Below are 22,419 nucleotides of genomic sequence, written 5' to 3'. Positions count from 1 at the left end.
TTCTCGGACCAAGGTCACAAACTCATCATACGTAGGGTGGCAACGGTAAGTGGCTTTGCGCAAGTTGAGTTTGGTAAACCCAATCAAGCGCTCGTAAAACCCTCCTTGCAACGGGGCTCGAGGAGTGATGAACTTCCAAGGGAGGTTGTGGGCCCGTTTGAACCCGTCGATAACAGGGTGCTGCATGAGTTCTGTCAAGAGTGTCTGACCAGCTTGAAAGGTTGAGGCATTGTCAGACATAAGGCACTGGGGCATCCCAAATCGGGCAGCGAACCTTCGTATCGCTTGGACTAGTTCCACAACTGTCAAGGAAGTAGTAGTTTCTAAAGCTACCGCCCGCGTGGCAGCGCAGGTAAACAGCAGTACGTACACCATGTCCACATGTGAATGATGTACCTTGAAGCCGCCAGTGTAGTCCAGTCCAGTTACTCTGAAAGGGACCTCAGCATTGAGGCGGTTAGGGTGGACTGGCGCTAACGGTGGGGTTGGGTACGGCTGGCCTTGTACTCTTTTGCAATGTATGCACCGTTTGAGAATCTTCTTCACTTGCTGGCGCATTCGGGGAACCCAAAATTCCTTGCGCAAGTGAACAAGAAGAGTGGAGGTGTTACAGTGCAGCAGCACTTCATGCCAATGCTCAACAATAAGTTTCCAGAGAGCACAGTGGGACTCTAGGAAAATGGGGTCCATGTAGCCGGACTCCGGGGGTGCATCACTGAGGCGGGATCGACCTCTTAGAACACCGTTATTGTCAATATAGGGATTCCGTTGTCCGATAAAGGCTCGTTCATCGGACGTCAACAAGGCGGGTTTACCTTGCAATTGTCGTAATATTTGGGGGTAACTGGCCCCCTGTGACACACGAATGATGGCGGTAAGTGGTCTTCGTGGGAACCTTTGGACTAAATGGGGGAATTTGTGCTCGGCCCATCCGCTCGTCAGGCGCAGCAAGGCTGCATAGCTCCTAACTGCCTCATCAAGAGATGAGAAATGAGCAAATTTTTGAGTTTGCGGTGGCAAAAGTCTGATGGGACAAGCTTTTATCTCCCATTCAGTAGGGAATCTGTCGTGACCGACTGACTGGCCCGGTCAGTTAAGCCGTGCACCTCTGGCTCACCCCCTTCCCCCTCTTCCAAAACGTGACTCACCAAGGAGTCCTGTGGCTGCCGGCTGGAGACAGTGAAGGAGTGGAACCTGGGAACCTTAATTACCACAAACGAGGATTCTTGGGGTGAGCCAGGCAAGAGTGCAAAGTACAAAGTGCAACCAGGTCAACAGCCATCACGGGCATAGGACTAATCTTCAAAGGAGTGCAGGTACTACATCAATGGCCATAGTTATTCCCCCAATTCTTAGCTTAGACTAATTTTAACTTTATAGGGAACCTGGCTTTTACACTATTCGGACTGTGTGCGGTGGGATTGTGTAAATATTTTTCCGTTATCATTTCTGGTTTGAGACTAGCATAGTCTCTGGGTCACGTGGGCCACGTGCCAGACCCCATTTTGATTTTTGATTGTTGCAGACCACGTGTCTAACCCATCATTTTCATTATTTGAATTGCATTTCTTTTGATACCATTTTTTGTGTTGTTAAGATGACCGTTTTCTTTTAATGTAAATTTGTGAATAAATCAATATTAGGTTACTTAAACCTCTTTAGTATTTTTTGCTCCCTCATTTATTTAATGTTTAAACTGGGAATATTTAAAGAGTAAAACCTAAGTAAGTCTATAGGTGGTAACAGCGAGGAACTTTGCATTAATATATTTGCTTCGAAGGTAAAGATCCTTATCTTTAAACTTTTAAACTACTTTACATCACTGCTCCCATTTTGGATTTTGTCTGATTACACTAACGTAAAATACCTGTCCAGCATCTCATTGGGGTAGCTGGGACGGAGCCGGAACAGAGCCTGAGAATGAGATGACTATAGACCTGACAAAGCTAGAGTAGGCCATAAATTATTGCTATTTCTGCGTGTGGGGTTCTCCGGCCTCTGGACAGTAAATTTCCCTTTTGTATTTAAGAGTGATGGTTAGTGAATTGTGACAGTAAAGTATTAGCAGGGTGTTTGTGCCCCGAGAGTAAGTGAACTTTATGTAACTGTTATAAGGAGACTTTCCCGGACTAAGTTCCCACTCAGAACACACACATAAAAATTCTCCACAATAACTGATTACATAAGTCTGTTTATAGTTTATATAAGAAGTATCTTTTATGTTGTTAATGTTTTTGAAATATTTTATTTTAATTGTTCATTACTTCTTATATCGTTTATTTATTTCGTTGTTGCCTTTCCTTGCTGGGCTATTTTTCCCTGTTGGAGCTCTTGGTCTTATAGCACCTTGCTTTTCCAACTAGGGTTGCAGCTTAGCTAGTAATGATAATGATAATAATATGAGTTAATGATTATACGAATTTTGGCCATTCAATACTCAAGCACATCTTGGGGGCAACTCCATAGTTGCAGTATGGAGTGATAACTTTAGTTATGAGATGTTGGATAGCAAGATGGAAGAAAGGAAACTAAGGCGGTATAGTCATCATCATCATCTCCTCCTACACCTATTGACGCAAAGGGCCTCAGTTAAATTTCGCCAGTTGTCCCTATCTTGAGCTTCAAAATCAACGCTTCTCCATTCATCATCTCTGACTTCACGCTTCATAGTCCTTATCCATGTAGGCCTGGGTCTACCAACTCTTCTAGTGCCTTGTGGAGCCCAGTTGAAAGTTTGGTGAACTAATCTCTTGGAGAGTTTAAAGAGCATGCCCAAATCATCTCCATCTGCCCCTCATAATGATCTCATTCATAAATGGCACTTGAGTAATCTCTTTTCTAGTTTCATTTCTAATCCTGTCCTGTCATTTACCTCCCAACATTCTTCTGAGGGCTTTGTTCTCAAATCTACAAAATCTGTTGGATATTGTTTCATTGTTATACCACGACTCATGTACATGCAGTAACATTAGAAAGTGGTTATAGCTAAGTGACTGAGGGAGGCTACAAAGACCCTGTATTAATGCTTACTGTGTGCTGATTAAGGTGCGCTAACAACACAGAAGACTCAATACTGTACACAAAACAAATATAATACTGTATCAACTTAATTTCTGTTTGGTTATAATTTACAAAATACTGTAGAAATGGAGATTCTAGCAAATACTCCCCAAGAGAGATTAGTTCACCAAATTTTCAACTGGGCTCCACAAGGCACTAGAAGAGTTGGAAGACCCAGGCCGTGATGGCTGAGGAGTATGAAGTGTGAAGTAGATGATGATGAATGGAGAAGTATTGATTAAAAAGCTCAAGATAGACGACTGGTGAAATCTAACCTAGGCCCTTTGTGTCAATAGGCGTTAGAGGAGATGATGATGACATATGTATATATACTGTAATTGCAAGGACATGTCTGAGGACTTTGTCCTGCTGTGGACTAGAAACAGCTGATGATGATGAGAGTTAAGAATGTAAAAAGGTTCAGAGTACTGTAAAGTGAAAAATTTCAGATCTGAGACAGATGTTCTACTTATGGTTTCCAAGGAAAGGGAATGAAAAAATGTCCTGTGTTTAGGGGTGCAATTCTAAATGAAGAGTTGTAGATGAGGTGTTTTTGCCTCCCACATTGTGCACATCTACACTCAAGATGAAACTTGAATAGGCCTACATGGAAATGCCCAAGAAAAATCAAATGCACTTGAAATGTTCCAACAAATTACTTGAGAGTTTGTTTTACAGTATTGCATTATTAGTCACAAACAGACATTCACTTGAACTTTAATTGAGTAAGGACTTGAAAGATTAGCATCCCTAAAGCAGCATTTGCATTTACAACAGTGTGGACCCCACATTAAAGCAGCAAAAGAATAAGACAGCTACTGTAGTTTTAATTACTCTGGGGTGATGCCATCATGGACATCAGAATATAAAAACTTAACAAATTAGACCTTTTACACCGAGCAGTCGAGTACCAGTGATTCATTATCCCTTATGTGACAAGTATATTATCAAAGAGAAATTTTCACATACCCAAATACTGTTTTCTTTCTCTACAAGCTTGGCCCTATTTGGGGAGGATGTAATGGTTCTTCAACAAATTTCTCCATTTCCTTAGGTCCAGTGCATTTTTCTCGCTCAATCCCCTCTCCCTTTTATCTCTTTTCACACAGTCAATCCATTGTAATCTTGGTCTACCTAACATTCTCCCACCAGGTAGTCCCATATCCATCATCTTCCTTTTTGGATGGTTTTCGTCTCATCTCTTTACATGTCCTTACCATCTCAGTCTACTTTACCTCACCCAGTCAACTCTTTTATGATGGTTGAGCAAAATGCCCACATTATCATTATCATTATAACTAGCTAAGCTACAACCCTAGTTGGAAAAGCAGGATGCCATAAGCCTAAGGGCTGCAACAGCAAAAAATAGCTCAGTGAGGAGAGGAAACAGGTTAAAATAAAATATTTTAAGAACAGTAACATTAAAATAAATATTTCCTACATAAATTATAAAAACTTTAACAAAACAAGAGGAAGAGAAATAAGATACAGTAGAACAGTGTGCCCGAGTGTACCCTCAAGCAAGAGAACTATAATTAAGGGAAACCTACAGTGAAATAACTGTATATTATCAGAGAACAATTTAAGGGATACCAACAAACAGGGAGCATTGATGGGTCTAAAATATATCCACAAGTTTATTTTATTTGCTTTGACACAAATGTGAAAGACAATTTCTGTATTATACACATAAGATTGTTTTAATGTGCATATCTTCTCAAAAGGGCCAACTCGAATGAAATTTTATCACTCAAGTCACTGGTGGGCCTAGAAGTTTAGGAAAACTAGCTGGAATGCTTAATTAATTCTTAAGTATTGTACAATTTGATCATGATGTGAAAGGAATTTAATGAAAAAAAATTGTAGTGAAGAGCATTGTAGAATTTAGCACAAATACCCACGCGGCTTTTTCATTTATACTTTATAGCACTGAAATATGAATCTTCAACTTTTACTCCATCAGAGAGTAAATAAAACAGATTTATTAAACAAATTATGGTAGTTTAGAAATATTGGTATCTTGTATACAAGCCTCCAAGGACTATCTACATTCTCGTCACCTTTTACATTTGCAAAGAGAGGGCCCTAAAACTTTTCCTTCCTGAAATAATTTTGTTCCTATTAAGAGACAAAACTTTTTCAACTAGATTAGAAATGGCTGTTTCTTCACATACAGTAGAATCTTCTTGCTTGCTTTGATTTTTTTACGCAGCTGTCAGTTTCAAAGATAATTTTCTTAGATGTGGATAAACAGCAGCATATCTGTGGAGAGGGAGTACAGTTCAGATTTCTGGTCTTACAAGAGACTTAAAAGATTAGCTACAACTAAGCCCTAAGCATCCTAAATCTACATCCCTCATACTAAGAGGACACAGAAGTTTTTTTAACAGAGATTAAACACATTTCTGAAATCCAATTCGGTTACAGTTAACTGTTAATGCAATTACAATACGGATTGTGAAGTATGATTCATTAAAATAAAAACAGAGGCAGAGATATCCTGGTGCATATTTCTATCAGCCAAAAGAGATATTACTATCAATGCATGATTTCATGTCATTATTTATCATTACCATTATCATAATCATCACTGCTACTTGGGCCTGCTTATATTATCATTACTAGATAATCTACAATCCCAGTTGGAAAAGAATCAGGATGCTATAAGCCCAATGGATCAAACAAAGAAAAATAGCACAGTGAGATTAGGAATTAAGAACATAAATAAACTATATGAGAAGAAGTGGATAATAAATACAAAGTATTTCTTGATCAGTAATATTGTAAAAAATAGATCAATTTATGTCAGCCTGTTCAACATAATAACATTAGTATAGACCCATTTAAAAAGTAAGGACAATGTAGTGAAATATCACAATGGAGACATTACCAAAAACCATTCTGAATTCCAACAATTATTCCCAAATTTACGCTCCGCATCGTCTGATAAAGATCTGATTACAGTGCTCCCTAACTTACTAACTTTTTCACAATATTTAACTGCTCGAGAAGGGTTTAAAGAAAGATACAACAGTGACCGATGTAAAACTGTACTTGTGAAGACATTAATGAGTGCAATGAACATTTATATAGATCCATCCATATACCAAGGCACTTCCCCCAATTTTGGGGGGTAGCCGACATCAACAAAAAACAAAACAAAAAAGGGGACCTCTACTCTCTACGTTCCTCCAGCCTAACCAGGGACTCAGCCGAGTTCAGCTGGTACTGCTAGGGTGCCACAGCCCAACCTCCCACATTTTCCACCACAGATGAAGCTTCATACTGCTGAGTCCCCTACTGCTGCTACCTCCGCGGTCATCTAAGGCACCGGAGGAAGCAGCAGGGCCTACCGGAACTGCGTCACAATCGCTCGCCATTCATTCCTATTTCTAGCACGCTCTCTTGCCTCTCTCACATCTATCCTCCTATCACCCAGAGCTTTCTTCACACCATCCATCCACCCAAACCTTGGCCTTCCTCTTGTACTTCTCCCATCAACTCTTGCATTCATCACCTTCTTTAGCAGACAGCCACTTTCCATTCTCTCAACATGGCCAAACCACCTCAACACATTCAAATCCACTCTAGCCGCTAACTCATTTCTTACACCCGTTCTCACTCTCACCACTTCGTTCCTAACCCTATCTACTCGAGATACACCAGCCATACTCCTCAGACACTTCATCTCAAACACATTCTATTTCTGTCTCTCCATCACTTTCATTCCCCACAACTCCGATCCATACATCACAGTTGGTACAATCACTTTCTCATATAGAACTCTCTTTACATTCATGCCCAACCCTCTATTTTTTACTACTCCCTTAACTGCCCCCAACACTTTGCAACCTTCATTCACTCTCTGACGTACATCTGCTTCCACTCCACCATTTGCTGCAACAACAGACCCCAAGTACTTAAACTGATCCACCTCCTCAAGTAACTCTCCATTCAACATGACATTCAACCTTGCACCACCTTCCCTTCTCGTACATCTCATAACCTTACTCTTACCCACATTAACTCTCAACTTCCTTCTCTCACACACCCTTCCAAATTCTGTCACTAGTCGGTCAAGCTTCTCTTCTGTGTCTGCTACCAGTACAGTATCATCCGCAAACAACAACTGATTTACCTCCCATTCATGATCATTCTCGTCTACCAGTTTTAATCCTCGTCCAAGCACTCGAGCATTCACCTCTCTCACCACTCCATCAACATACAAGTTAAACAACCACGGCGACATCACACATCCCTGTCTCAGCCCCAATCTCACCGGAAACCAATCGCTCACTTCATTTCCTATTCTAACACATGCTTTACTACCCTTGTAGAAACTTTTCACTGCTTGCAACAACCTTCCACCAACTCCATATAACCTCATCACATTCCACATTGCTTCCCTATCAACTCTATCATATGCTTTCTCCAGATCCCTAAACTGGAACTGGAATTTTTTCTTATGTTTAAAGGAGAGAAAAAGGTTGGTTATTGATACCAATTTAAGTCAGTTCTGACTACAATGATCATCCTTAAGTATTAAGGAAGTGGGAGACATCCACATGTCTGACTGAGCGATCGGCCTGTGAAGGAAAAGCAACCTTCCTTTGCAAAGGAACCTGTTGTTCCTCTCGCAAAGTAGACCGACTGTGAGGAGAGTGCTGACAAGGCAAGGACTGATAAGTTGTGCTTAAGGTCACACCCTTCTCAGCTCGCACAGGTAAGATGTAGCCTACCTGTGTGCTCTTCTACCTACATGCCGAGCGAACCAGCAAGGTAGAACTTGTCTTTACTCTGGATAAAGTCTCTATTCCAGATGATACTTCCTGCATTTGTGAGTCTCGATGGGAAGACTCGACCAAGACAGCACTATGCGTGGCAGAAGTGGGTCATGCATCTTCATCAGGCGGCTGACCTCGCCTACCCATCTCACTAGGTGGTAGGGTGTGTGCCATTCTGCACAAGACTCATACGCTATATTCAGGTTAGCGCACTCCCTCGGATGTAGGGTCAGAGGAGGGTGAGAGTGTGAACGGAACAATGTACCTCTGTTTGAGTACAGTGACCGACCAAGGTTTGGCTCCGTGAAGTATCTACCTCTGCCATTAAAGTAGCGGGCGACCTAGATCGCACTAAGACCTCCGTCATGCAGAGGAATTTGTCCACCCACCTAGCTAGAGCTCGTTGAATGGGTATGCAACCCTACACAATACTTCCTCGCGAGACTCGGGTCTGTGCTCACGCCCAAGTGAAATGGACCAGAGTACTCCCATACGACCTACCTCCTGCAACAGCCTGGTTGGTAGCATTATGCGCTCCTACAGTAGGAGACATTCGCTCATAAAAGGCTATTAAGGCTGCGGGAGACGGGTTGTACCAGCAACTTATCTGCGAGGGAATAACTTCCCTTCCGACTTATCGGAAAATGGGATGGACTTTAAGCTACTTGATCAGCGGACTACCCAGTAGGGTAGCCAACACTTTCCAAGGATTGTGAACGATGCTTCCCCACCCCCAAAGGGTTGGCAAGTTCCACTAAGAGGAATAAGAAACCTTGACTCTCAAGCGGAAGGTCAATTCTCATCGGTTACTCCAGAGGGGCCAAGAAATTGCCTAACAAGTAAACATCTGATGATTGATATCGAGAAGTGCAACCAGTTGCCAGCAACTGCTCTGTAGGTGAGGGAGGGGGGAGGGGGAACCTGTCCCCCAAGTGCCTTCAACCCAATGGGAGTTGGCTATATAAGTATGCTTACAGAATGGTAATACCAGAGTGGCCAGTACTCCTTAGAGGAAGAGGGGATTACAGTACATGTATAGCGAATCTCTCTAGCGATGGCTGTCGAGCAAGAAACCGGTTGCTAATGACCAATTGCACGCAGCTACTTCCGAAAGGCAAGATTGAGACGTACTGTATCTTCAATCCATTGTCCATATATGAGCCAGTAATACAGACTGGCAAGGTAGGACAAACATACAGGTACAGCCCGAATGATTTGTTGCGTCCAGAACTCGACTGGAGAACACTGATTAATGTTCACAATCGAGACCAAGATCCCTTATAAACGATGAAAACGCTAGTACTGTATTTCTTCGCTGCGTGCAGTGAGTGTTGGTGAGGTAGCGCGTGTTGGTGAGGTAGCGCGTGTTGAAGTGGTAGTGATCGCCTTTGCTCTAGACCAAGAGTCTAGAGTGTGTGCGTCTATATGAAAAGACTCGCTAGAAGGAGCAATGCGTGTAGCGTTAGCGCATGTGCTTGTAGATGAGGAGACTATATGTGGGGAGCAGAGCGCGTCAGGATGAAGGACCTTGCTGGAAGCAATGCGTGTAGGAACAGTGCACTCGCCTTCTTCCAGTAAAGGAGCTCGCCCTTCCATCTTGGTAGATGGTGGAGTGCGCGACACTACGCAAGACTCGTCCACTGAAACTTGGTCAGCTCGTTGGCTTGCTAACACGTATAGGAGAGAAACTCTCCTACTCTCCTTATCTATGGTAGGAGCAAGTCTCGTTGTTTTCCTTTCCCATAAGGGAGAGGGAGAACAGGCAGTTGCTGTGCGCTTATGGGTAGGCAGCATATCAGGTTTCTCCTTATGAGAAGGACAAACTGGGGGGAAAGCTCCCGAGAGCTCGTCCTTGCGCTATGCTGTGTCTTATAGACACAATGATGAGGGAAAGGGATCGACGGCAATCACCTCGCACACCATCATTGTTCAGCCTCGAAAAGCTGCGCTCTAATGGGCAAGAGCAGGGCGTAGATGAATCCATTGCCCTTTGGAGTAATTCCTGAGGGGTGGAGACCACTCAGGAGAAGGCTGTCTCTCCCGCGGGAGGGAGGGACGATCAACCCTTTTGCATCTGACAGCAAAACTCCTCACAGGTGAGATGCTAGTGGAATAGAAGCCGGCGAAGGAGACTTTTCCCTCAAAAGGGAAGATCGACCAACACCTGGTGAAGAAACTACCCTCCCTTGAAGGGGAAGGTCGCTCAACACCTGGAGGCGAACCTACCAACAGCTGACTTCGTCTCTCCTCCAGCTAGGCGAACCCAGCCAAGGTATCGATTCCGAGAATTGCCTTTGAGACATAGCTGGAGCTAGACCCTAGGCTCTCCGAAGGAATCTCCCGACAAGTAACTCTGAGGAGTACTTTTCTGCAACTGCTCACGCCCGCCCGCAGAAGCAGAGCGAACGTCGGGGCGAGCATAAGTGGAGGCCAATATGGTTGAGCGGGAGCAACTCATTAGGTTTCCCTTCGTAGTCTAGGGGGGGGGGGGGGGTAATTCATCCCATAGGGAGGATGTCTGCTCCTTTCGAATGCCCAATCGCAACACCTCTTGTAACCTTCCCTTGCATGGAGAACCAGTGAGCCTCATGGAAGGACACAAAAGATGAACTGTGGCTGCCGGCACTGTTTCTCTAGGGAAAACAATGGAGGCCTAAGACACGTAAAGTTATCCCAGTGTCACATGGGTGCTACTCATACTTAATCTACTCCTAGGGGAAGTAGAATGAACATTCATCGAGAAGAGATTGATTTGACGGAGAATGGTGGCGAGGTTTCTTTCCTTCCAAGGCTAACCTCAAAGGGGAGAGATCCCTTTTTGCCTTCTTACGTCACCAACTAAATCTATTATACTGGGAGAGCGACCACTCCCTACACTCCGCACACGCAGACCACTAAGTGCAAGTGTGACCTCTACACGCAGGACAGAGACCGTGAGGAGACATCTCCTTAACGGACATGAAAGTAAAGCACCGGATCCCTTCAATACCAAGACAAACCCGCATGCTGGATCGCACAGGTAGTCAAACCTGAAAAAGAAATGAAAAGGGAAAATATTTTCAATTTTTAGGGTAATTTTTAAAATAAATGGATAAGGTATTTATTTTAGGGTTGAAGGAGGAGACAGACATGTCTGCACTTCACTAAGCTGAAATAAAAAGGGACGGTGTTTATTAATGCTGGCTAAACCCACTGCCTTCCCTTGCGCTAACCATCGTAAGGTTTGTATCTAGTGCCGGAACAAACTTCCTTTACTTGATCTTTTTACCCTGAAGACGGCAGATGTAAGAACATGAGAAAATAAACATTAAAATCCTAGGGACCATCTTTCTTCGAGTGACGCTATGGACAACGACAGCCATGCAACACGATACTCACCTCTACAGGTTTGTCACTATCAATCTTGACCTTCTCGAGGAATCTAGCAATGCCCATTCCTTTCTTGACAAGTCCAAAGAGCACATAATCTCTGTTCCAGTGATGTGTGGCATCTGGTGCGAAGAACTGGGGTCCGTTGGTGTCTGGAGAGAATACTAGATCATTGTTGAATCTTTCTCTGTAGATAATTTCTCCTCATGTTTCATCATAGTTTGTGGTTTCCTCCTTGAACCGTGAAATTCTCGATAACTGGGGATTAGGAGTTAAATTATTTCAGTACTCCAAAGGAATCTATCCCTTTATCATATTAGATTTCTATACAGCTCAATATTCAAATTACATTCTAAGAAAGGTTTTGGTTCTACAATATCCTTATAGGAACAAAAAATTGGTCCAGTAACTAGGGCTAATTCAAATGATGATGATGATGATGATGAATATCATATATATATATATATATATATATATATATATATATATATATATATATATATACAGTATATATATATTTATTCATCAACAATGAATATGAATAAATACATATATTCAATATTTTGTGTAAGAACCTAATTTGTCAATGACAGAATTTAATCTCTTTGGGAGTGACTCCACCAAATTCTCACATACCTTTGTTATTGAAATAGGCCAAACATGTAGCCAATGCTAAACGCGCCTATATCTTGGATTGCGTTTTTTTCCTCACACTAACCGAGTCTTATATATTTTTCATTTGATCAGATGCTAAACTTTTTTGTGCTTTATCAAAGGAAATTATAATGGCTTTCGATATAGCCCTGAAAAAATATTGAGTTAATTTAAAAATAACATTAGCTTAATGGTCATGCACTCGGATTCTACTACCACCAATGGTGAAGATTCGATATCACATCGAGAGCCGCAGATGTTTCTACGGGGAAATTCTTTTATTTTCTTTTAATGTATAATCATTGCAACTAACATTGACTTTTTACAAGGGAAATACCTTCTGTGGTTCTAAAGTTACTCACTGATACTTAAGTGAACCCTCGTTTATCGCGGTAGATAGGTTCCAAACCCGACCGCGATAGCTGAAAATCCGCGAAGTAGGGACACCATATTTACGTATTTATTTAACATGTATATTCAGACTTTTAAAACCTTCCCTTTATGTAGTACTGTTAACAAACTACCCTTTAATGCACAGAACACTTAATGCATGTACTACAGTACCCTAGACTAAAACAGGCACAAATATTAAAGGCGATTTTATATCATGTGTTTCCTAAACACGCCCAAAAAGCACGATAAAAAATGACAACCAATGTTTTGTTTACGTTTATCTCTGATCATAATGAAGAAACAAACGCATTTACACATCTGTGTATAGGTTAGTTTTTGCATCGATTATATTGATTATATGATGATTTTGTTATTACCAATGTTTTACTTAATTTTTCTTAGGACTTCCAAATAAATGAAATGAATGCCATTTATATATTGTTTTTCTTAATGACGCCGCCTGAAACGGAAACCTTCCATTCGTTTACTGTACGCTCCATCTTCGATCGTAATAAACAAACGAAGGCATTAAACGCGCATGATGAAAGTGATAAATAATGATATTAAAAGCTTTTAGTAAATATGTTATTACAAATATTATTTACCGTATCTATATAAAGTCCTACATACGTAGCAAAGCAGGAAAACAATTTTTTTTCTTTTTTTTTTTGGTGTTTAATCAACAATAACAAACTGCCGCTAATGACCGAATGATAATTTAAGAGAGAGAGAGAGAGAGAGAGAGAGAGAGAGAGAGAGAGAGAGAGAGAGAGAGAGAGAGAGAGAGAGAGAGAGAGAGAGAGAGAGTTGTTTTAAATGTAATAAACAAAAAATTATGATAGGTTATAACATGTATATTCAGACTTTTAAAACCTTCCCTTTACGTAGTACTGGTAACAAACTACCCTTTAATGTACAGAACACTTAATGCATGTACTACAGTACCCTAAACTAAAACAGGCACAAATATTAGAATGTTAGAATACTAAAGTAGTATAAAAAAAAAGATTGTTACTGTACTCACCACGAAAGAAGTTGAAGAAAAACTTGAATGATGATGGCGATGAATTTGCTGCACAGTAGAAATGATGATGATGAAGCTGATGATGTCTTCTACTGTGCAGCCAATGATAGTATTTTACGTCTCTTCAGACGGAGGTGTCTTTTCCTGGGACACCTCTTCAACTTCTTCCTGGGACACTTCTTCAATTTCTTCCGAAGGCATAGTAGCAGGAGGAACTGGCTCTTTTTTGCGAGGCTGGAAGAACATTGTGATCGGAAGTTGCCGCCGCTGCTTCTTTTTTCGCTTGAAGAGCATCCTGTAGGGAGTCATGACTTCATCGAGTTTGTTGCAGAATTGCATAGAACGAACCATATCCTCATCCCACTCTTGCAACATTTCTTTCGCCTCCTTCGCATGGTTGAGGAGCTTGGCAAGCCGTTCTAATGTTAAGCCCGTTTCTTCGACATTTTCTTGGGCCTCTTCCTGTGTTTCATGGAAAAGATGCACATCCATTACATTTGTAGTAGTAGCCATCAGCAGCCTTACACCATTCAAATATGACAAAGTCAGACTGCATCTGATTTGCGTTTCATGTTCGATTTAATTTTACTACGTATACTGAATTATCGTATGATCACATTCTCTTTTCGTGTTTTATTTCTTTCTCTACTGAATTATATGTCATATGTAATGCAATGAACCATCAGTAAGAGCAGATATTACTAATTATTAATGGAATTAATGAAATATTTGGGGTCTTCATATACCGCGGTTATTTTCGAAATTTACGAGAGTTTCTAAAGCAGTACGATGAATTTTGAGGGTGTATGTATGATAGCGGCCACCTGCATGTATTATGACGGCTGACTTAAAATACGGCAGTCTAATGGGGGTCACTAGCCCCCGTTAGGCAAGTAGGTAAGAACATGGCTTGTAGTTTAGGTTAGGGGGGAAAGTTTAGGTTAGTTGATGTTCATTTTTTATTGAAGTAGGAGGAACTGGGCGCTGATATACAAAGGCTCCGAATTTTGCAATTTGTAGCTTCATTTACTGTACAAGTAAGGCCTGGTCTACCAATCTACAAAGGCCCCCAAAAATTGGACAATTTGAAAGGCAAAATCTATACCATCAGGTATATCAATCAACTCTAAAAGTTTTTTAGCATATTATATCATAAATACGTTGTTTATTACTGCATTATCATTACTAGCTAAGCTGCAACCCTACTTGGAAATACGGTCGTACATCATAATCTAGTATACACATGTAAATAATTATCCAGCAGATATAAGTATGAAAAGTTAATCTTTCCTTATCTTACCCTTGAAAATATGTCCATGGGTATTAAACAAAACAGTTAAACTGTGCCAACCCTAAGTAAAAAATAAGACCAAAATAAGTATACAAACATAAGGTAATGTAGCCCTCTGTAAAGTGTGTACCCGTCATGTTACTTTTACTACACTTATTGCAACATAACCTATGTATAAAGCTCTATTTAACAGTGCGGCTATATAATTACCTCAATTAACTTCATTTTCGCTTGAATTTAATGGTAAACTATCAACGCAGAGGGCATTTAAATAAATATACAAGGTTGGGTTGAGGAGATTCTAGGCTCCTCGTTGCTTTCTCCACAACAGTGACAACACTGGTTGTACAGTGTTGCCATTTCTGATTTTGAGAACGCGCTACAGGAGCTTCCAAAAAAGAAGAAAAAAAAAAAGCGCCAGAAACACGCTAAATCCTTTCTTTAAAGCGCTGTATAGGATTAGTAACCTCATTAACAAAACCAATTGCCCCTTTCTTTTATTCTTCTCCTATACTTCACTTTCTCCCTATTTCCTTAATCTTTCCCATCCCGAGTACCTGCCTTTGAGCTATAAACTGGATTGTATCCAGGGTACTCTTCCTTTCCCCATTTTCCCCACTTCCCTATCCTTATTATTATTATAAAAAAAACCAATGGCTTGACTTTACTGTAGACTCTACAACATAGTTTGGGAACAGAGAGAGAGAGAGAGAGAGAGAGAGAGAGAGAGAGAGAGAGAGAGAGCAGTCTCCTATAATATAATTGATGAAGCGGAAATTTATACAATACAGTATGTCAAAAGATAGAGAAATGCAGTCAGTTTATCATATACTTTATCAGATGGAAAAGCGCCGAGTTTCGCGCTAGATTTGTCTAACTAGGAAAAAAACAAGCTAAACTTACGAGAAACGCGCCAGATCTAGCGCGAGAAGCGCTAAAATTGCAACTATGGCACGGAACAACTACTCAGATTTGTAGGGATTTGTTCTTTACATCTGCCCCTCAATCTTCTTTATTCTATTTCGTCGATTTCCTTTTCCATTTCCGAACATTTCGTATATCATTTTTTTTATTCCTCCCTCGTTTATTAAGAAATTCTAATTATCATCATCTCTTCCTCTCCGTATGGCTGTTGTGATTCGCTTATTTTCTCTTTATTTACATAGTTCTTGACAGCAGAAGGATTTACCTTTAGTATAGTTAAATAGGGTCATCAGATCCATATTATTATTATTATTATTATTATTATTATTATTATTATCACATGCTAGGCTACAACCCTAGTTGGAAAAGCAGGATGCTACGAACCCAGGGGCTCCAACAAGGAAAATAGGCCAGCGAGGAAAGGAAAAGGGGAAAACAGAATGTTTCAAGAAGAGCAACAACCTTAAAATAAACATCTACATAAACTATAAAGATTGTTTGGTAATCTGTGCTATCAGGTGTATGAGGACAGAGGAGAATATGTAAAATATATGCCAGACTATTCAGCGTGTGTGTAGGTAAAGGGAAAATGAACCGTAATCACAGAGAAGGATCCAGTGTAGTACTGTCTGGCCAGTCAAAAGACCCTATAACTCTCTAGCGGTAGTATCCCAACGGGTGGCTGGTGTCCTGACCAACCTACTAACATGCCAAAGCTTATCACAATTAGCAGTTGATAGGAAAACTTAATTGTGCAGGTCTGGATAGTTTCTCCACTCCGAAAATATGGCTTAGACATAGAGTTACCGCTAATACTTCACTCTCTTCCAATGTGTATGAAAAGGAATCTGCATATATTTGCATATTGCATACGTGCATGTATGTGTTGGTAAGTGTATATTGATATTGATATATGTGAATATGGCTTTTTACGTCCAGGTTGCTATATTCGTAAATAGTTGATTTTTCTGTCTTAACTTAACAGCAGCGTTCTCTTCATTATATTTTTTATTTCATTGATAAAATTATATAATAAACAATCAAAACTTACTTTAGCAGTCTTTTGTAATTTGATACCAAGATATTTGGTACAAGTTATCAGTATTAATGTATATGTCAATAATCTATAGAAAAAGGCGCTAATTCCCTTAAAATGTCAAAATTGCCTGTAAATATAGTTTAGCCAATGGGCTGAGAGCTTTCAAGTCTTCTGGACAAAAGACAAAAGTTTAAGCAAATCAGAGTCTGCCTTCTAGAGTGAATCTGTTGGAAGTCTCTGATTGGCTCAAGTTGTTTTACATATCAGTTTTCACTTAGTTTCCAGCCATTTTATCCATTAAGTATTAACTTTAGTGGAGTGAACTGTGAAAATAGGACTATTGTCCAGCTTTTATATATCGTGAAGAATTTTATTGACTTTTATTAATATCTCTATAATGAAGAGGTAAGGTGATTGTGGTACTTAATTACTTTAAGCACATAGAGAGTAAGAAAGTCTCAAGTTTTCTCTTGAAGGAAGCCTTAATATTTTCAGTCTTTCACTTGTATAGTGAGAGCTTATTGAATATCCTCGGGGGTGCATATTTAAAGGCTCTTGGAGCCTACAGTACGCATATATTTAGGATATACTAAGGTTTCTTCAAGGAGATGACTTATCCATTAGTTTAATTCATTTAATGAATATTGACAATTCTTGACCTATTTATTTTGTGTGAATGCAAAACGTCTAAGGACCGGTCATGAAAAAATCAAAATTTTCATGGTCTCAATTTTTGTTTTAGAACGCTTCAAAGAGATGTTTTATGGGTATATGTGTGGGCAGTGGATGTATGACATTTTTTTTTTTTTACAATTACGAAGGATATTGAAGGTGTTCTATTTTTCCTGCAATTTCAATGCCTTTTCTATTCCTATATACTAAAGGGTAGTTCATATCGCAGTAACAGGTTGTAGCATTTTTAACGAAAGATTAATCTAAATCAAATCAGTCTGATTTTCACTAGGCTAATTCTCAGGTCTCATTACACCCATTGCTGCTTGTACCAGATCGCGGAAGCGTTTTGTTAATAGAAGTATAAATTCCTTGGTGTTTTAAATGTCCCTTTGCCAATTCTTTGCTTAGATATGATAAAACTTGAGGTCTTTATGACTACTACTTATTCAGATCACGTCTACATGAAGCAGCAATAGGATAGGCCAGGTTTTGTGGGAAAGAGGAATCGTGGTCAGTATATCTGTCAAGCCTGATAGTGACAGTATGACATCTGTCAAGCCAGGTAGTGCCAGTATGACATCTGTCAAGCCAGGTAGTGCCAATATGACATTTGTCAAGCCAGGTAGCCAGTATGACATCTATCAAGCCAGGTAGTGCCAGTATGACATCTGTCAAGCCAGATAGTGCCAATATGACATTTGTCAAGCCAGGTGGCCAGTATGACACCTATCAAGCTAGGTAGTGCCAGTATGACATCTATCAAGCCAAGCAGTGCCAATATGACATCTGTCAAGCCAGGCCATGCCAGTATGACATCTGTCAAACCAGATAGTGCCAATATGACATTTGTCAAGCCAGGTAGCCAGTATGACATCTATCAAGCCAGGTAGTGCCAGTATGATATCTATCAAGCCAGGTAGTGCCAGTATGACATCTATCAAGCCAAGCAGTGCCAATATGACATCTGTCAAGCCAGGCCATGCCAGTATGACATCTGTCAAGCCAGATAGTGCCAATATGACATTTGTCAAGCCAGGTAGCCAGTATGACATCTATCAAGCCAGGTAGTGCCAGTATGACATCTATCAAGCCAGGTAGTGCCAGTATGACATCTATCAAGCCAGGTAGTGCCAGTATGACATCTGTCAAGCCAGATAGTGCCAATATGACATTTGTCAAGCCAGGTAGCCAGTATGACATCTATCAAGCCAGGTAGTGCCAGTATGACATCTATTAAGCCAGGTAGTGCCAGTATGACATCTATCAAGCCAGGTAGTGCCAGTATGACATCTATCAAGCCAGGTAGTGCCAGTATGACATCTGTCAAGCCAGGTAGTGCCAATATGACATTTGTCAAGCCAGGTAGCCAGTATGACATCTATCAAGCCAGGTAGTGCCAGTATGACATCTGTCAAGCCAGATAGTGCCAATATGACATTTGTCAAGCCAGGTGGCCAGTATGACACCTATCAAGCTAGGTAGTGCCAGTATGACATCTATCAAGCCAAGCAGTGCCAATATGACATCTGTCAAGCCAGGCCATGCCAGTATGACATCTGTCAAACCAGATAGTGCCAATATGACATTTGTCAAGCCAGGTAGCCAGTATGACATCTATCAAGCCAGGTAGTGCCAGTATGATATCTATCAAGCCAGGTAGTGCCAGTATGACATCTATCAAGCCAAGCAGTGCCAATATGACATCTGTCAAGCCAGGCCATGCCAGTATGACATCTGTCAAGCCAGATAGTGCCAATATGACATTTGTCAAGCCAGGTAGCCAGTATGACATCTATCAAGCCAGGTAGTGCCAGTATGACATCTATCAAGCCAGGTAGTGCCAGTATGACATCTATCAAGCCAGGTAGTGCCAGTATGACATCTGTCAAGCCAGATAGTGCCAATATGACATTTGTCAAGCCAGGTAGCCAGTATGACATCTATCAAGCCAGGTAGTGCCAGTATGACATCTATCAAGCCAGGTAGTGCCAGTATGACATCTATCAAGCCAAGCAGTGCCAATAAGACATCTGTCAAGCCAGGCCATGTCAGTATGACATCTGTCAAGTCAGATAGTGCCAATATGACATCTATCAAGCCAAGTAGTGCCAGTATGACATCTATCAAGCCAGGTAGTGCCAGTATGACATCTATCAAGCCAAGCAGTGCCAATATGACATCTGTCAAGCCAGGCCATGCCAGTATGACATCTGTCAAGCCAGGCTGTGCCCATATGACATCTATCAAGCCAGGTAGTGCCAGTATGACATCTATCAAGCCAGGTAGTGGCAGTATGACATCTATCAAGCCAAGCAGTGCCAATATGACATCTGTCAAGCCAGGCCATGCCAGTATGACATCTGTCAAGCCAGATAGTGCCAATATGACATTTGTCAAGCCAGGTAGCCAGTATGACATCTATCAAGCCAGGTAGCCAGTATGACATCTATCAAGCCAGGTAGTGCCAGTATGACATCTATCAAGCCAAGCAGTGCCAATATGACATCTGTCAAGCCAGGCCATGCCAGTATGACATCTGTCAAGCCAGATAGTGCCAATATGACATTTGTCAAGCCAGGTAGCCAGTATGACATCTATCAAGCCAGGTAGTGCCAGTATGACATCTATCAAGCCAGGTAGTGCCAGTATGACATCTATCAAGCCAAGCAGTGCCAATATGACATCTGTCAAGCCAGGCCATGCCAGTATGACATCTGTCAAGCCAGATAGTGCCAATATGACATTTGTCAAGCCAGGTAGCCAGTATGACATCTATCAAGCCAGGTAGTGCCAGTATGACATCTATCAAGCCAGGTAGTGCCAGTATGACATCTATCAAGCCAAGCAGTGCCAATATGACATCTGTCAAGCCAGGCCATGCCAGTATGACATCTGTCAAGCCAGATAGTGCCAATATGACATTTGTCAAGCCAGGTAGCCAGTATGACATCTATCAAGCCAGGTAGTGCCAGTATGACATCTATCAAGCCAGGTAGTGCCAGTATGACATCTATCAAGCCAGGTAGTGGCAGTATGACATCTATCAAGCCAAGCAGTGCCAATATGACATCTGTCAAGCCAGGCCATGCCAGTATGACATCTGTCAAGCCAGATAGTGCCAATATGACATTTGTCAAGCCAGGTAGCCAGTATGACATCTATCAAGCCAGGTAGTGCCAGTATGATATCTATCAAGCCAGGTAGTGCCAGTATGACATCTATCAAGCCAGGTAGTGCCAATATGACATTTGTCAAGCCAGGCCATGCCAGTATGACATCTGTCAAGCCAGGCCATGCCAGTATGACATCTGTCAAGCCAGGTAGCCAGTATGACATCTATCAAGCCAGGTAGCCAGTATGACATCTATCAAGCCAGGTAGTGCCAGTATGACATCTATCAAGCCAGGTAGTGCCAGTATGACATCTATCAAGCCAAGCAGTGCCAATATGACATCTGTCAAGCCAGGCCATGCCAGTATGACATCTGTCAAGCCAGATAGTGCCAATATGACATTTGTCAAGCCAGGTAGCCAGTATGACATCTATCAAGCCAGGTAGTGCCAGTATGACATCTATCAAGCCAGGTAGTGCCAGTATGACATCTATCAAGCCAAGCAGTGCCAATATGACATCTGTCAAGCCAGGCCATGCCAGTATGACATCTGTCAAGCCAGATAGTGCCAATATGACATTTGTCAAGCCAGGTAGCCAGTATGACATCTATCAAGCCAGGTAGTGCCAGTATGACATCTATCAAGCCAGGTAGTGCCAGTATGACATCTATCAAGCCAAGCAGTGCCAATATGACATCTGTCAAGCCAGGCCATGCCAGTATGACATCTGTCAAGCCAGATAGTGCCAATATGACATTTGTCAAGCCAGGTAGTGCCAGTATGACATCTATCAAGCCAGGTAGTGCCAGTATGACATCTATCAAGCCAGGTAGTGACAATATGACATTTGTCAAGCCAGGCCATGCCAGTATGACATCTGTCAAGCCAGGCCATGCCAGTATGACATCTGTCAAGCCAGATAGTGCCAGTATGACATTTGTCAAGCCAGGTAGCCAGTATGACATCTATCAAGCCAGGTAGCCAGTATGACATCTATCAAGCCAGGTAGTGCCAGTATGACATCTATCAAGCCAGGTAGTGCCAGTATGACATCTATCAAGCCAAGCAGTGCCAATATGACATCTGTCAAGCCAGGCCATGCCAGTATGACATCTGTCAAGCCAGATAGTGCCAATATGACATTTGTCAAGCCAGGTAGCCAGTATGACATCTATCAAGCCAGGTAGCCAGTATGACATCTATCAAGCCAGGTAGTGCCAGTATGACATCTATCAAGCCAAGCAGTGCCAATATGACATCTGTCAAGCCAGGCCATGCCAGTATGATATCTATCAAGCCAGGTAGTGCCAATATGACATTTGTCAAGCCAGGTAGCCAGTATGACATCTATCAAGCCAGGTAGCCAGTATGACATCTATCAAGCCAGGTAGTGCCAGTATGACATCTATCAAGCCAGGTAGTGCCAGTATGACATCTATCAAGCCAAGCAGTGCCAATATGACATCTGTCAAGCCAGGCCATGCCAGTATGACATCTGTCAAGCCAGATAGTGCCAATATGACATTTGTCAAGCCAGGTAGCCAGTATGACATCTATCAAGCCAGGTAGCCAGTATGACATCTATCAAGCCAGGTAGTGCCAGTATGACATCTATCAAGCCAGGTAGTGCCAGTATGACATCTATCAAGCCAAGCAGTGCCAATATGACATCTGTCAAGCCAGGCCATGCCAGTATGACATCTGTCAAGCCAGGTAGTGCCAATATGACATTTGTCAAGCCAGGTAGCCAGTATGACATCTATCAAGCCAGGTAGTGCCAGTATGACATCTATCAAGCCAGGTAGTGCCAGTATGACATCTATCAAGCCAAGCAGTGCCAATATGACATCTATCAAGCCAGGCCATGCCAGTATGACATCTGTCAAGCCAGATAGTGCCAATATGACATTTGTCAAGCCAGGTAGCCAGTATGACATCTATCAAGCCAGGTAGTGCCAGTATGACATCTATCAAGCCAGGTAGTGCCAGTATGACATCTATCAAGCCAAGCAGTGCCAATATGACATCTGTCAAGCCAGGCCATGCCAGTATGACATCTGTCAAGCCAGATAGTGCCAATATGACATTTGTCA

At 41.6% G+C, this 22,419-nt stretch overlaps 1 protein-coding gene and 1 long non-coding RNA gene across 2 annotated transcripts in view; one reads left to right on the top strand and one right to left on the bottom strand.

Annotated features, from left to right (window-relative positions):
* Positions 1-1,738: 1,738 nt before the first annotated feature.
* LOC137641405 (uncharacterized) lies at positions 1,739-14,909 on the bottom strand. Its single transcript, XM_068373927.1, has 4 exons — positions 14,786-14,909; positions 13,285-13,746; positions 11,223-11,471; positions 1,739-5,322 (listed from the first exon to the last, which is right to left on the bottom strand). Exons 1-2 carry the CDS (start codon positions 14,798-14,800, stop codon positions 13,399-13,401), a joined length of 363 nt encoding a protein of 120 aa, XP_068230028.1. The 5' UTR covers positions 14,801-14,909; the 3' UTR covers positions 1,739-5,322; positions 11,223-11,471; positions 13,285-13,398.
* Positions 14,910-16,787: 1,878 nt separating this feature from the next.
* Positions 16,788-22,419, top strand: part of LOC137640521 (uncharacterized) — a 42,511-nt gene continuing 36,879 nt past the window's right edge. Inside the window, exon 1 of the long non-coding RNA XR_011044381.1 lies at positions 16,788-16,943. This is a non-coding gene — a long non-coding RNA (uncharacterized lncRNA). The remainder of the gene's footprint in view (positions 16,944-22,419) is intronic.

Source organism: Palaemon carinicauda, chromosome 5 (assembly GCF_036898095.1).
Source record: "Palaemon carinicauda isolate YSFRI2023 chromosome 5, ASM3689809v2, whole genome shotgun sequence".
NCBI lineage: Eukaryota > Metazoa > Arthropoda > Malacostraca > Decapoda > Palaemonidae > Palaemon > Palaemon carinicauda.
This window is presented reverse-complemented; position numbering and strand designations above follow the sequence as displayed.